Genomic DNA, 16,087 nt, shown 5'->3' with positions numbered 1-16,087 from the left:
CATGCAATCTCAGAATCTCTCTAATATACAATTGTGCTAGCTTGGCCATAGATATCATTAAATTAACTGGAAGAAAGTGAGCACTCTTTGTCAGTCGATCAACTATTACCCAGACTGCATCATGACCCCTTACTGATCTTGGTAAATGAGCAACAAAATCCATAGCAATGTTATCCCATTTCCACTCAGGAATATCCAACTGCTGCAACAAACCACTAGGTCTTTGATGCTCTACCTTTTCCTTCTGACATGTCAAGCAAACAACAACATACCTTGCTATTTCTTTCTTCATTCCTTACCACCAAAAGGACTCCTTCAAATCATGGTACATCTTATTCATATCGGGATGTAGAGTAAGATGACTCTTATGACCCTCTTTTAGGATCATTCTCTTCAGCTCTTCATTTGTAGGTATGCAAATTCTGCCATTAAATCTCAATATCCTATCTTCACCAATCACAAAGTCCTTAGCTTGATTTGTACCTAGTAACTCCACAATACTCTTCAGACTAGGATCCTCTAACTGCTTTTCCTTTATCATTCGAAGGAAAACAATGGTTATATTTAACTTACTACAACTAAAATGATCAACAAGGAATTTCACTCCCAAATTTAGATCTCTGAACAACTCAACCAACTTCCATTCTTCAATCATCATGGCTAACACTTGTATTGACTTCCTACTCAAAGCATGTGCAATTACATTAGCCTTCCCTGGATGATACATCAGCTGGAAATCATAATCCTTCAAAAACTCCATCCATCTTCTTTGTCTCATATTCAACTCTTTATAATCAAACAAATAGACTTTTATGGTCACTGAACACCTGAAATTGAGCTCCATACAAATAATGCATCAAAGTCTTCAAAGAAAACACCGCAGCTGCCAACTCTAAGTCATGAGTAGGATAGTTTCTCTTATGAACTTTGAGTTGCCTTAAAGCATATGAAACTGCTCTTTTCTCTTGCATCAAGACACAACCCAATCCCTAATGTGAAGCTTCACAGTAAACCTCAAAAGGTTTTCCTGTATCAGGAATCACTAACACTTGAGCACTAGTTAACCTTTTCTTCAGCTTTATGAAACTCTGATCACATTTGCTAGTCCAAGCAAAAGGTTTATCTTTGCGAGTTAACCGTGTCAAAGGAGCTACTACCCTGGAAAAAAATTCAATGAACCTCCAATAGTAGTCATCTAAACCCACAAAACTCCTTATCTGAGTGATTGTCTTAGGGCGTTCCCATTGAAGCATTGCCTCCACCTTGGCTGGATCCACTGAGATCCCCTGAGCTGATATTACATGCCCTAAGAAGTTGACTTCCTTCAGCCAGAACTCACACTTAGAGAACTTAGCATATAATTACTTCTCCATCAAAATTTCCAACACTGTCTTCAAATGTTCTTCCTCGGTCCTTGAATAAATAAGTATGTCGTCTATAAAGATTATAACAAACTTATCCAAGAAAGGACGAAAAATTCTATTCATGTAATCCATGAAGAGAGCTAGAAAATTTGTTACTCCAAACAACATCACCACATACTCATAGTGTCCATAACGATACCTAAATGTTGTCTTCTGAACATCTTCAGCCTTTACCAAAATCTGGTGATATCTAGATCTCAGATCAATCTTTGAGAACATTGAGGCTCCATGTAACTAATCCATCAAATCATCAATTTTGGATAGAGGATACTTGTTCTTGATGGTCAACTTATTCAACTGCTTGTAATCTACACACAACCGAGACCCTCCATCTTCAACTTACTTCTTTAGTCCGATCAACTCAGCTGGAGCCATTCTGTAAGGTCCCATATTGGTTCAGCTTCAGGTACTAGATCAAGGGAGAATTCCACTTCTCTCTTAGGAGGTAATCCAAGTATTTCTTCTGGAAATACATCCATGAAATCCTTCACCACATGTATACTACATATTTCTTCTTCATTCTTAACTTCCATCTAAGTTAAGATTACAAAGAACCTTGATCATTCTTTAAATTATGACCACACATGCTAAGCAGACATCATATCTGACTCCTTGGAATCTAAAAACACTATTTTCTGTTTACCAGAATCTATGAGAATGTGACTAGCAGATAGCCAATCCATCCTTAGGATAACATCCAAGTCCCGAAGAGGTAGACAAATCAAATTTTTTTGAACTTGCGTCCCTCTACTATTACTGGACATTCAGAGCAAATTGTAGAGGTTAATACTTTTCCCGTTGTAGGTGTAGAGACCACTAGTTCAAACGATAATTGTTTTACTAGAAGACCTAACTCAGCTACACATAAACTTGAAACTAAAGAGTGTGTCACTCCATAATCAAACAAAGCTTTCACACATCTACCAACTTTATAACAAACATCTTGTACCAAATTACCTGACTGAGATGTCTTAGCTCCTGACATAGCAAACACTCTCCCTGTTGCTTGAGGTCTACTACCTTCACTCCTAAACTGTTGAGAACCACCTGATGTCATTATATTTTCTCTCATTTAAAATTTGTCATATATTTTATGTGCAATTAGTAATAATTAGAATAGACTTTATTTAGATTTTTCCAAATCCAAATATGTTTAGATGGTATGGTCAAGAGAAGGAGTATAAATAGAGATTATTAGTTGCAAAAAGGAATCACAGAAACATGTGCTATAGGAAGGAAATGAAAGCATGAGAGAGGCATTTTTCATGTTTTCTCATGTTCAACCAAGACAAAGCTCATGTAACTGAAGTTTCCTTTCTCTACTAGCATGGTCAAGTGTCAAGTTACATTTTTATATTTTTTTATATTGTTTAACTTTTCTTGAGCTATTTTTTCCAAGTTCTTCTCTTATTTAAAACTCTAATTTCAAAGCCAAGATGCATCACTTGAATGTTGATATTTATAAATAACACCATTATAAATTATACCTTTTGAATGATAATCTAACTTTGAGGTTGTGAAGGGATTTTTCACCCTTTGTTGGCTGATCAAGTTATCATCTTTTCCAGCAATTATCTTTTTCTAAAGCTTTCACATTCCTTAACAACAAGTTCAGACTATGCAAAGTCTAAAGGAATGTTTCATCAAATGAGAAATCACAAACTTGAAAATCTTAATTACGTGATCCTACAAACCAGTTTTATCCAGATGACTGTCAGCACCTTTGTTGAAATTAGAATTTATTATGATTGTCTAATTAAAATATATAATATGAAAAAATCATTAAATAAAAATTAATTTTAAATGTACAAATATTTTTATAATTAAATAAAATTAACATTAATATTTTAAGTGAATAAATTAATTTATTTTACTTCACATTTAATTTTATATAAATCATTATTATTAACAATAATTTTTATTCAAAAGGAAATTTAACAACAATGTGTAATATTAATTTATATTAATATTTTAATAATAAATAATAATTAGAATTAAATTTAAAATTTTGATGAACTAAATTTTTAAAAAACAATTTAAAATAATTAACTTCTTCTAAATGTACTTAAAAAATAAATTTTAAATAAATAAATTTACTTATAAATAAATATATTTTTATATAAAATATTAAATTGAGATTTTGGAAACAAATTTTAAACCCATGTCAAAATTCAAAAACGTTTCTTCAATATAAAATTAAGCAATAATAAATAATTAACCTTAAATTAAGAATTGCATAATCAATCTTGCATAATAATGTTTTTTTGCAATAAATAAAGTTATCAATATATTTACATAAACATTTTTGTACTCTTGTATCCCTATATTTATTAACTAATTTCTTAGTTTCTATTATTTACAGACCTACTCAGAAACGTTAAAAACATTTTATTGTATAATTAAAAATTAAATAAAAAATTATTATATTTTATAAAAAAATTGTTTTAATTTGGTAAAAAATTAGAGGTGGTTTGTTATATAATTGTAATATTATAAAAATGAATGAAAAAGTATTTTGAAGATTATTTGTAGGTATAAAGTTTTATGATTTGATTAGAAATGGTGATAATTGTTTATAATAAAGTTTGTTTATAGTTGGTACGTAAAAGATACGCTAAAGTAAAGGGTGATTTAGAAAAGAATATAAAAGGAGGGGAAAGAAGAAAGAGAAAGAGAGTGTGGGAGTGGGAGAGATGGATCCAGACACGTTGGCAAAGGCATTCGTAGAGCACTACTACTCAACCTTCGACACCAACCGCCCAAGCTTGGCCAATCTCTACCAGGATGCTTCCATGCTCACCTTTGAAGGCCAGAAGATCCAAGGCGCTTCCAACATCGTCGCCAAGCTCACTTCCCTCCCTTTCCAGCAGTGCCACCACACCATCTCCACCGTCGACTGCCAACCTTCCGGTGTCAACGGCGGCATGCTCGTCTTCGTCAGCGGCAACCTTCAGCTCGCCGGCGAACAGCACACTCTTAAATTCAGTCAGGTACTCCCTCCCCCTCTCCCTCTCTCTATCTCTCTTTGTTAGGGTTTTCTTCACACTCCGATCCATCCATTTCCCTTTCGATCTGCTTTCCTTTCCTTTAGTTCTCTGTTTCTCTTTCCGTGTTCAATTGCTTGGGCCGGCTTTGGTGATCGCCTTTACCTGTGTGTATTTCTTTGAAAATGTTGCCTTCTTACTCTGTGAAACCTAAATTGTTACGTGTGTAGAGGTTTAGGTTGTTATTAATGCTATTTACTTCGGAATGTGTGAGGGACAGAAGAGAGTGGGTAAAGGAGGAAGTAGGAAGGTTATTGAATGATGGTGTTTGATGAATTATAATCATTGGTGAGAATGGCCAGTTTGTGATTGGAAATCTAGGGTAACTGTAGAGTCAAGGTTTTCTTTTTTGGTAATCATAGTATTGGTACCTATTATTCATTGGGTGTTGTAGCGTACAGAATGTGGATACTTCCCTCTTAATGTGGATACTTGAGCCAACCAATGTTGGTCAAGGTGTGTTTAGAATTGAAAGTGGCAACATAGTTATTCATCCTTTAGTATTTTAATTTTAATGGACTGTATTCATTGGATCAAAGTTGTTTTTTTTTTGGATGGTTATGGATTGGACTACAGAACATCTGATGGATCATTATTGTTCACAAGTGAAAAGTTCTTCAAGGCGGTCTCAATTTTCAGATGCTTTGGAAATGTTTCACGAGCCTAACATTCTTCCACATGTGTTGTTCTTGTCTTTTTCGTTGATATCAATTTGCAAGCAAAATTATTGCACTTTTCTTTATCAGTGCCTGGGTAGGTTATCTGAAAATCCTTTCTTCCAAATTTCAACTTAGATTGAATTTGGGGTCAATTTAGAAGCTTGTGGGGGACATCCAACTGTTTTGTTTCATCAATTGCTGTCAGAATGATTTCTTCCTATCATTCTCACTAGGTTCTAATGGAATTCCACAAGAATTATGCTAGAGGCTTCAAATTTAATGAAATTTCAATGTCTTCAAGTAGAAGTCATTCAATTCTGACCTCTTTGTAAGCAGGTGGGATTATGAGTTGGGTATTGTCAAGGTGGCGCACCAACACTCAGTCTCTCCACCAAAATTGTTTGTCTCTTGTTAGAGGAGCTGAATTCCTTATTCTGAAGGGGAAAATGATGGGTTGTCAAAATCCTGTTTTTTTTCACTGAAATGTTGTCTTAAGTGTCGAAAGTGAAATTTTGCCGAATTTTTTTATATCCATATCAACTTTTTGTTATCCCTTTCTATACATGTGCTCTTACACTTGTAATTCTGTATTATATTTTTCCTGTGCACGTAGAAATACTTTGTATTTTGGTGCGCGTATCCTCGCTTTTTCTTGCTCTACTGTTTATCTAATTTCAGTCAATCACTAAATTTGTCATTCTCTTTCCAGATGTTCCATTTGATGCCAACTCCGCAGGGAAGCTATTATGTATTGAATGACATATTCCGTTTGAACTATGCATGAAGATAGACCCAGCAAATACATGGGCTGAAAGGCCATAGAAGAAGTTTGCCCTATAGCTAGCTGTTTCAGATTTGACATTTGAAATTTAAAAAGGGTTATTTTTGGTTGGTTGTGTTGAATCCTTAATTGTGTCTGTTGTGTTTAGAATTTTCTGTTGTGACTGATTTGAAAAAAAACCTTCAAGGGTAAATTGTTGAAAGATTACTGGGTATTGGAGATTGAAAACTTTAATATATTTGTGATCTGAGATATTGGGTCCAAGCATCTTGACCCATTTTACCTCTATAAATTAGTTTATGCTTGCAGTCATAACATAATGTTTTGTTCACCTAAGGTAAGAAGCGGGATGTTTATCTTTTCTCTTTTTCCCAGAAAAGATAATCAATTTAGATGTTATTGTTGTGTAATTATTGTGGTTAAAATGGGGTTGTTGGTTTGTAAATATAGACTTCTATGGCACAATGTTGAGTAGCTGGTTTCAAACCTGAATGGTGATTATTTTCTGGACACTTGTTTAGTGTTAATAAAAAATTATTTTCATTGGAGAGATGATCAGATGATGCTGATCAGTAGTGTTACACATACAGGTGAGTGATATAAATAAGATTAATCCCTTTACCCAGCAATGTGAATTTGACTTGCATTTGCGGTTATGTCAATGACGGCTGATTAAATCAAATCTGTATCGGCTATAGCTTCCATACAGACTTGCCAAATTCGGTAATAAAATAAGATAAACGAGAAAGAAAACCTCTATTTAACATTGTAGTGGTTGGGACCTCTTTACGTGGTAACACCCCAGAGCGAGAGTGTTGCTTATGGGTTTGTCACTGTAACAATGAGAGCAATGTTGACGGTAGTACTAACATATCATCCAACGATGCTATATTTTCAGATGCCATCTACAACTCAGGGAAATGCGATAGAAACTTAATCCATTCAATTTGAAACCCCACTCTACATGCATTCAACACAATTCTATATTTTACAATCCAACAATGTTCACGTCATTATCACTATACAATCAAGACTGTCTCAAACTAATAAGTCAGCTAGTAAGCATCTAAAATACAAAGACCGTCGAAATGGTTATTCAGAAATTAATCATTCAAAAGAATGAGAATTAGCAAGGGTAGCGTTGCTCCTAGGGAAATGGATATAAGTCATCTTCCATAAATAAGGCATTCCCCACAGAAGTGGTTGATGATACTTCGTCACTCGTACCCGCCACAAGTTCAGCCTGCCAAATATTGACAAGTTATGCATTGACAGCACAAAGCAACTGCACTCTATAGTCAAAATGGTTGATAGCTTTATAGTATATGTTTACTACTTTGGATCTTTTAGGATGTAAGGAGTTTCAGAATATAGAGTACTAAAACACTCAAGTTCTTCAAGTTTTGTGTCCAAACAGATTGAGTACGGAATGCTCAACGGAAGCCTCATGCAATACAATGTCTTAAATTTTCAAGTAGTGGCAAACTAAGAGACAATGACTATGACCACTCTGATAAAAGGCATACACTTGACACTGTCGTTTTTAAAATAATTTACCTTAGATTGACGATATTTCTCAAGCATGCGACGATATTGGTCACGAGCATCTGGTGAGTCGACCATGGACATCACCCGTGAAACAGCCTTTTCAATTTCTACATCCACCTTCTGTTTTCGGAACACCTTGAGAATATCTTCATCTTCATCATCATTTTCATTAATGTCCATCTCTGGTCGGAAACCTCGTAAACCAGCTCCTTTTCTTCTCCATCGTAGCACGACCTTGTCCAAGATTCCAACTGCCCATAATACCTTGTAATGCTTCCTAACCTGGTAACCCCTCACATGAGCCTGCCCAAATAAAATAGAATTTGGTTGACATCAATGATGTTAAAGATCAAAGTATGCACGCCAATGTTTGGTATTAAAATCAAAATTATTCACCTTACAAAGAATCATTAAGTACTATTTCTGTATAACTTATGAAAAATATACACGTAGTTCTTGGTATTCATTTTTTCCAGGCAAACACTAAAGTTGACATTTATTACCTGTATCTTCACTACTTTTTGGCGCAATGATAAGAAATCTTTGCGACCTTTCCAACCACGATATTTCTTCTGAATTGATAAAGCAGCTGAATTATGTTCACGTGAGCTTCGAAAGGCAAGTTTTGACATAGCAGAAATTTCTTGAATGCTACCAATGCCACCTACACTCGTACCACAACTATTTATACCTTCTCTTGCTCTCCGTTTTCTAAAAGAATGTGACCGAAAAGCCGATTGTATCCGCGCAGCTGCCTGAGTTACATTTCTGACAGCAGCCAAGGTATGTTTGAGTGACGCCTGATCCTCATTGGCAGCAAGATTTTCCTTGGAGACACTGGTAACAGTCATATCTGCCTGAAGCTGGGCAGAACTTTTAGATAATTCACTCTCTTCCAGTACAAGTGATGATAGGTGGCTTGTCACAGCTACCTCTGAAAGATATCCTGCTAGTCCCTTGTTCCCATTGCTGGCTGCAATAGATGCAGCAGTTTTACCGATTGGGTCTTGTGCAGTTGGATCTGTCACAGCTCCAGCAGATGCTCCAGAAGCTACAAGTGAAGCGACCATTTTTTCCCTACATAGAATAACAAAACTTCAGGAAAATAACATCCAAAATACTTTAAAATGGAACAGGTAATTTTACTTCATGATCATCAGTTCCAGCAAAAGACTGGATGAACCAATTATCGTTATTAATTAGAAATTAAAGTCCACATTTGCCTTTATTGATTATATACATGATCAACTAATTTCTGATGAGAAGCAAGCATGCTACATGCGGGTTTGTTAAACCCTCAATGTTGCGAACAGCCAACCAACCTAACACAGTCTGCATCTCTAGAAATTCAATTTTCAGACTTGAATATCTGAAATGCTTATCATATATTTTGTCTAGCACTTAGGGCTTTAATACATTTCTTGTCCTTGTTATCTTTCCTTCCATCTGTTTTCTATTCTTCCAAGGAAAGAAATTTATTCACATATTTTACCAAGCACGTGTTGTTTCCTCAAAACTATAAGAATGCATGTTTTCCCTAACTTCGTTAACAAGCCTTGTATAGCAATATTAACATATTTCACCAAAGTTAAATAATCAGTTAACATAAGCAAGCCCTCTAGATTTCTATTACCTTCCGAAACGGGCAGCCCAATGAAGGGCAGTCCACCCACTGATGTCACGGAAATTTATATTCACTCCACAACTAAGAATAGGGTTCAAGGCCCACTCAAAACCCAACCCAGCAACCATGTGAATAATGCCTTGCTCTTTCTTGGACAGAGAGCAGTCTGTCTCTTCATCTCTTTCCTGAGATCTGTAAGAAAGCCACTGTTGAAGCTTATCCTTTAGAAGTTCTTCGAGAAGCCAATCAGTAGTACTAGTCGACGTACCACCACCAACTAGAAGAGTCTCTATAATATGGCTCCATGAGTCATCATCAGCTTTCTGTTTTATGAGAGGAATTCCCGATTCTATGTTGTCATTCTTTATTGTTGATGTAGAAAGAAGCATCTGCCCTAATCTAACAAGTAATAACAGCTCTTCAGGACTTCTAGTGGCTTCTGTTTTCAATTGAGTACATTGGGTGCAACTATAGGTCTTGTCGCGATATTCAAACTCTCTGACTTCACTGCAGGACTCCCGGTTTCCAGAAGTAATGCACAGAGTAACCTTTCCGGGAAGGTAAGGTGGAGCTTCACAACAGATTACACCATCATGAATTATCTGAACAGGAACTTCAACATCACCAAGCATGCATGCCCAGGTAGAATCTGAGGGGTGACAGAGAAAAGACCCAACAATGATGACCTACGCAGAGAGAATGGAGCTTTAGGAATCAAATTTTGACAAAATCAACACAAAATAAAGCTTCAAGATAACAAAGTTGACAGAGAAAAAAAGTGATACTCCTCTTATTCAGTCTTAAATGTCCAAAGACACAAGCTAGATTAACATTTCCCTAACCTAATTATTTATAAATAGACTGAGATTTATATATAATTGCTTTACACCATCACTACAACAAGAATTTTTTTATAGATTTTAGCAAAGTCAATAATATAATTTAAAACACTTCAGGAACCGATGTAAGGTATAAGCACCAACAGTTATTAATCAATGAGCACTTTCACTTCATTGTCTAGAAGATGCCACTAATGCAAAGAGTAATAAATCATTGCACAGGGGATGCAAGTAGTTTGGCTTTGAGGGCACAAACCTTAGTGGTCTCAGTGGCATAACCCCATTCTGGGGAGAGTGTCTTAATAGTAAATTTCTGTTTGTGTGCAATGGTCAAGCTTGAATCTGCATCCAGAGGAGCTACTATTTGGCTTTGGTCAAAGAATGTTCCATAGTAGTCAGAATTAGTTACTCGTGTTTCCACCATAGAAGAATATGCAGGAAATTTGACTTCACCCACCCCTTGAGGCGGTGAGAAAACAGCTGCTAACATGAGTGGGGAATCAGAAGTTGAAGAAAATCCAAAATATGCCAAAAAAAGTTAAGTTAAACAGATGAAATTATATCATACAGCTTTGAGAATTATCACTGTTGAAATTGAGCCAGTGACTCTCTTCCTGGTTGGAAACTGGTACTAGTACCCTTCCCAGAAAAGATACTGAATTTTCCTGCTTTAAGAATCAAACATTTTAAGAATTGCATAAACACAAGAGAATCATTTCAACATCTGAACAAACATAAATTGCAAAATCATATAAATTCTATGAACTAAATCATAGAAACACTTACATTTCCAGCCGTCAAGTATACATTTTTTGGTGGTAACTTGACAGAAGTTGAGGACTCGCATGATCCAAGCACCCCTGTCCATAAAGCCTTTTCATTTCCGTCAGGGTATCCATGGTCTATTAGTTCATGATAACATTCACCACCATCACCTATAAAAGTAAACACTTTTAGCATCTTTTTTCTTCCTCTCTTACGAGGTGATGTTTCCACAATGAAGAAGACAAAGCAAACTACAAGGAGCTGAATTTCAGTTGAAATTCAAAATATTAAAGTTATAAATGAAGGAATTGAACGGATGAATTACTAATTTAGAAGGAAAAACTTCAAGCAGAACGAAAACCATAATAACAACGTACAAAAACTTTTGGCCACTAAAATAACAAAATATTGAGTTAGCAGTGTCAAAAACCCACACATACAACCTGTAGATTCTGAATGGGCAAGTGAGCTTTAAACAACCATAACTTTTGATATACATGTAGTTAACAAGGCCCATATGGTGTCAACAGAAAGCTCATTTTGAGCCTCTTGTTGCACATTTGCAACCCGGATTACCCTTTTTGAGACTAATTTTGAACCCTCAATCTACTGCATAAGTACATTTTGAAGCTGTTTTAGTGTTGTTCCTTAAGCTTTTCATTAAACTTAGTATTTTCCTTGTTTATGCTGTGTTATGATCTCCGTGGCCTCTTTTAAAATAAGACCACAACCTTTTCTCTCAGACTTTAAATTTGCTTGCTATTATTAGAGGTTTACTAAAACCACATGCAATTTATCAAGACTAGTACCATTGTTTTATTTTCTTTATCAACCATAAAAGAAGAAAAACACACAATATCTTATGTAAGGTATGTAATTTCCAATCAAACCTTTACAGCTTGTTCCACATTTTTATATGTTTTTATAAAGTCTACTGGAGTAATGTCAATTTCAAAAATCCCTAGCTGTGAGTAAGCTTTTAAAAACCATTTTTTATGGTTACATGGCTCATAATAAGAATCACTTTCTCTTAACATTCATGTTGGGAAAGAACCAAGTCCCACAATAACTGGAGATAGTGCCAAAATAATGTATATAAACTACGGGGCAACCTCCTCCTACAAGCTAGCTTTCGGGTTGAGTTAGTCCCAAACCCAAAACTCATATAGTTCCCACATTGCATATAATAATTTGGGAATTAGGTTTTGATGAGAAAATTAAACCAGCTAAACAGAGACACCAAACAAGATGGTTATGATAATAGTGAACGATTTAATCAAAACATGCATGCTATAAATTTCCACCAACAAATTACAGAAAATTAGTGGGGCAGTGTAAGATGCTGAAGCAAGAAGTGTTACATAAGTAGAAGACAATGTATGCGACAGGTTAAATTACAATATAGATTATGCACTCAGACATTTTACTAATTTAAACTATATGCTCTCAACAGATGAAGTTTGTTTTACCTTGTCCTCCCTTATATTCATCATAAAATAGCCCTTGATCATCAGATCCAGAGAAAGCTGCAGATTGATCTTGATTGCTGATCACCGTTTGATTGTGTAGAAGGTTTGGATCGTGGGCAGCTTCGTGCTTATTGCAGAAGGGAGCAATATCTTCAAAGCTGTCCTCATTCAAACTTAATTGTACCTCTAGTCGGCGCAAAGCTTGAGTAACTACAAGCTCAGATGAGGTTCCTGATTCTGCATCAGTTCCATCCATGTGATCCATTTTATTGCTCAGAATGAATATATCAGACGTAACTTCTGTAGTTCCAGAACTGGAGAAACTCTGATTAGGTTCATATGAATCAACAAGTGTGGATGTTGACCCTGGATTCTGATTAGAATATGGGCTAGGACTCTGACAAAATGCAGAAGAGGAACTTGGTGACAATTGTGCACCGGCTCCAGAACTTAGTCTTCCCTATAACATGAGTGCATATGTTAAACCAAAACTTGAACATGGGCTGCACAACAATGTCGCTATGCACATGCTGAATAAAAGAATATGATCAACTAATTCCCATCCAAGATACCAAATATGATTCTTAAGATTTAAGAATATCTTCATTTGAGAAAAGGAAAGAATTAGTGCAGAAAAGCAATACGATGATGCAAATCTTAGGAATAATCACTGACTTTTCTTATATCAATTGTCCTTATCTTGGAAAGAATTAAATTCCAAAGATTCATAAGTAGGAAAACAGTTATCCAAAGTGCATTTGGTCTTAAAATTAGGATATGGGAGGTGAGATGAGATGTAGGCATCCATGTTGGTTAGTTCAGGTAAGTAAAGGAGCATAAAGGCATGCTCATAAACTTAGGGAATAGAAAAAGTTTCAGGAAGGTGAGAGAATGCACGGGGAATGGCTTTAATTCATAGTTGAATTGTTTTGCACAGTAATCATTAAAGAGTCTAATTTTCATGAACTATCAATATAAAGAATTTTACACCGCCAATCAATTAGAAGATATTACCTATAAAGTAATTAATACAAAAATCAACAATTTTCATCGTACATGACAATCTATGATTAGATGATAACGTAAAAAAACTTTTACACTATCGTTCATACAAATTAAATTCACTATTAAATGATCATATGCCTCTTTGGAAGCATAAGTGTACACTTAAAAAGGAAGTTTGAAAATAGAAAATGCGAGAGGGAGTTACAACTTACAACACGGAAGTAATATTAATGAACAAAACAATCAACATACCACTGAAACAAGAAATACAAACAGCACATTGACATATGCATGAACCATCTACAGAAAGTAAATATTTAAGAATACAAGATAAATGTTTGAAATTTCTCAAAACAGAAAAGTGAACTAAATTATTTGTGTTTCACAAGAGAAAGGTAAAAAGGGAGGACAAGTGTAAGAAAAATAACTAATCAGAAACGGGTAAGACAGTGAGCAATCTTGCATAAAAGGGTTCCCAAAATTTTCTGGAGGGACAATATGCACAAGGGTACAAGTATTATTGTCATGTTTATCTGATATTACATATTGGAGACTCACCTCACTTGTGTTTCTATAATGCACAAGAACAATATGCTCATATTCCCTGCCATGAAACAATATCAACGGTGATTATGAAGAACTACTACAATTACAAATATACAAGCATATCTCAAATAGTATGAACATCAAAGTTGATTCTGTTTCAAAGTATATAGGCTAATTCAATCTTTGCAAATCATTTAATGTTTAGTTAATAGGAGGATTTTTTTCCTGAATGCTGCATGTTTGTTTTAAAGGTTACAGCATTTTGTGATAAGTATAATAGTAATGTATGAGGGATATGTAGTTAGATAATAGTTAAATTTACTCACGGATCCAGCATCCAATAGCTCCGCCTCTGGAAACTAGGGTTCTGCTCTCCGTGTGCATAATAACAATTTAAGGCTTCAACATTTCCAACCTATTTATGCAGATTATTAAAATATTTCCAGTGAAGAAATCAGTATATGGAATACCATGCAAAAACAAATGGTGACCTAAACTCTAAATATAGCAACAGTAAGTGAACAATGTTCAGAAAACATACTAAAAAGTACCCTTGAACAAATGTTATTTATATGTAATATATATAAAGGATAACTTATTTTTAACATGGCTTCTCTAAATTCTTATTTTTAACTTGAGAAGCTAATTTTAATTTATGGAGAAGCTCATTTCATTTTTATTTTATTTTATTTTATTTTTTCTAAAAGTATTTATGAAGAAACTTGTCTAATGCAATTGAAAATGAAACTTCTAATAAGGATTTTTAAAATATTTTTAAATAATACCATCTGTCACTAGTCACCTGTTTGAGACATCTATTCAAAGTTTTGAATATACTTTTTCAAACAATTCAAGAAATCTTTCCTCCCTCTTACATACAGATTTATGGCTGCATTTCTACAACTGAGACCCCCTCTAGACACTTGCTAATAAGTGTTCCTTTTTCATGGAAACCTAATAATCACAACAGCACATACACTAGTAAGTAGCTACCCACCTTCAGTCGTTCGTGTGCTTCTCCCACAGTTCTTCCATCTCTTTTCTTGCGCCAGTTATGACCATCTTTCCGGAAGAAACGCAGGACTCTTTTGTTAAACAGAAACAAGGATCCACCTGTTAAGTAGATCAAATAATAATGCTGACATTCAGCACTTTATAGTCATTCTAAATAAACAGACAAGAATAACAAAGGTTGTCATTTTTTCTTATTTCTACAATCAATCTGAAAAGGGAACACGGCTGTTACTGGTTGGCTGTTGCGGGGGCTCTTGGGTGAGCAGGAACTTTTCATGATTCTGTAAAATGTACATCACTTCTGCAGGCTTCAGCCATCTGGCTTGAGCTTCGTGATGCAGATCATTAATATCGTATTCGTAACCTGAAACAACAACAACAAATAAATCAAACAAGTTAGAAACCTTTCTATCAGCATCATCATCACCATCGTTTTCTTTTCTACCTTAAAGCAGATGAATTAGATAAGACGGCGACATTTTTATCCATTAATAAAAACTTCAAATTCAACTAACAACTTAAATTTTTCTTCCCTGCACAGCACCAATCAATTACTCCAATATCACATTTCATTCGGAAGCAAAATGGGTTAGGGACAGCAAAATAATCTATTAAATTAAATCAAAATGCTAAAAGCATGTTACATAGAATATACTAAAATGCTTTAGTGTAACTGCGAGTGTTTATTTTTCACGGATTCCAAACAATAACAATAGATTCCGAAGCTCACATGGTCCCAATTAAAAGCAACAATGACAGAAAACTAAACAAAATGCATACACACAAAGTCATAAGTGATGTGGTTCATTTCCACAACCCAATCAAACCAAGTCAAATCCAATCAATTACTCCAATATTACATTTCAACTACCCAAAACCCCAAAACATTAGATATCCCAATTTCCCAGTTTCTTTTTCTTTTCCTAAAGAAAACACGATTAAGAAAACAACAAGACACTTTTACCAGGTGTCATGGTATTGAACCAGAGGAATGAAAAGCTAGAAGTGGAACGGGACACCGAGCATTTTTTTGAACTGGAGAGACTTCTAGATTTGGTTCGGTGCGGTGCGGTCTACAACGCACGCGCGAGTTGGTTCCAAAAGATGGATCGAGAAAGGAAGTTGAAGAAGCAGAAAGTGGAGACACACAGAGTTGGTGTTGGTCGAAACTTACTATGGATTTGAGGTTGTGATTAAGGTTAAGGTTAACCAAACGTGCTTTTATTACACAACTTATTTATTGTAACAAGTGTATTAAACAAGTAGGAGACCAAGACCAAGACCAACGTATATCCGAAACTTTATTTAAGATTGCTATGTCTTGTTTTTCCCACCTCTTTAACATATTTTTAGTTATTTAAAGATCTAC

At 35.0% G+C, this 16,087-nt stretch overlaps 2 protein-coding genes across 5 annotated transcripts; one reads left to right on the top strand and one right to left on the bottom strand.

The window, feature by feature from the left end:
- The first annotated feature begins 4,102 nt into the window (after positions 1-4,102).
- LOC137817128 (nuclear transport factor 2B) lies at positions 4,103-6,220 on the top strand. Its single transcript, XM_068620366.2, has 2 exons — positions 4,103-4,414; positions 5,837-6,220. Exons 1-2 carry the CDS (start codon positions 4,118-4,120, stop codon positions 5,909-5,911), a joined length of 372 nt encoding a protein of 123 aa, XP_068476467.1. The 5' UTR covers positions 4,103-4,117; the 3' UTR covers positions 5,912-6,220.
- Positions 6,221-6,829: 609 nt separating this feature from the next.
- On the bottom strand, positions 6,830-16,087 carry LOC137817127 (Calmodulin-binding transcription activator protein with CG-1 and Ankyrin domain). 4 transcript variants are annotated; one of them, XM_068620363.2, is made up of 13 exons: positions 15,683-16,087; positions 14,951-15,082; positions 14,702-14,817; positions 14,031-14,119; positions 13,717-13,762; positions 12,154-12,613; positions 10,706-10,854; positions 10,488-10,584; positions 10,176-10,399; positions 9,090-9,766; positions 7,960-8,533; positions 7,466-7,759; positions 6,830-7,151 (listed from the first exon to the last, which is right to left on the bottom strand). In XM_068620363.2, exons 1-13 carry the CDS (start codon positions 15,690-15,692, stop codon positions 7,056-7,058), a joined length of 2,964 nt encoding a protein of 987 aa, XP_068476464.1. In that variant the 5' UTR covers positions 15,693-16,087; the 3' UTR covers positions 6,830-7,055. The 4 variants fall into 4 exon arrangements, with proteins under 4 accessions (XP_068476464.1, XP_068476462.1, XP_068476463.1 ...); XM_068620361.1 differs by having other exon boundaries at positions 10,488-10,587; positions 15,683-16,031; XM_068620362.1 differs by having other exon boundaries at positions 10,176-10,402; positions 15,683-15,996.

The sequence above is a fragment of the Phaseolus vulgaris genome, chromosome 2 (assembly GCF_051622355.1).
Source record: "Phaseolus vulgaris cultivar YP4 chromosome 2, ASM5162235v1, whole genome shotgun sequence".
In the NCBI taxonomy this organism is placed as follows: domain Eukaryota; kingdom Viridiplantae; phylum Streptophyta; class Magnoliopsida; order Fabales; family Fabaceae; genus Phaseolus; species Phaseolus vulgaris.
The sequence above is the reverse complement of the archived record's forward strand: the minus strand, read 5'-3'. Positions and strand labels throughout refer to the sequence as shown.

Coding starts and splice junctions, on each gene's coding strand:
- LOC137817127 (XM_068620360.1), bottom strand. Junction 14,818..14,950: donor GCCCCCGCAACAGCCAACCA/GTAACAGCCGTG, acceptor TCTACTTAACAG/GTGGATCCTTGTTTCTGTTT. Junction 14,120..14,701: donor AAGCACACGAACGACTGAAG/GTGGGTAGCTAC, acceptor CTGCATAAATAG/GTTGGAAATGTTGAAGCCTT.
- LOC137817128 (XM_068620366.2), top strand. CDS start 4,118: ATGGATCCAGACACGTTGGCAAAGGCATTCGTAGAGCACTACTACTCA. Junction 4,415..5,836: donor ACACTCTTAAATTCAGTCAG/GTACTCCCTCCC, acceptor TTCTCTTTCCAG/ATGTTCCATTTGATGCCAAC.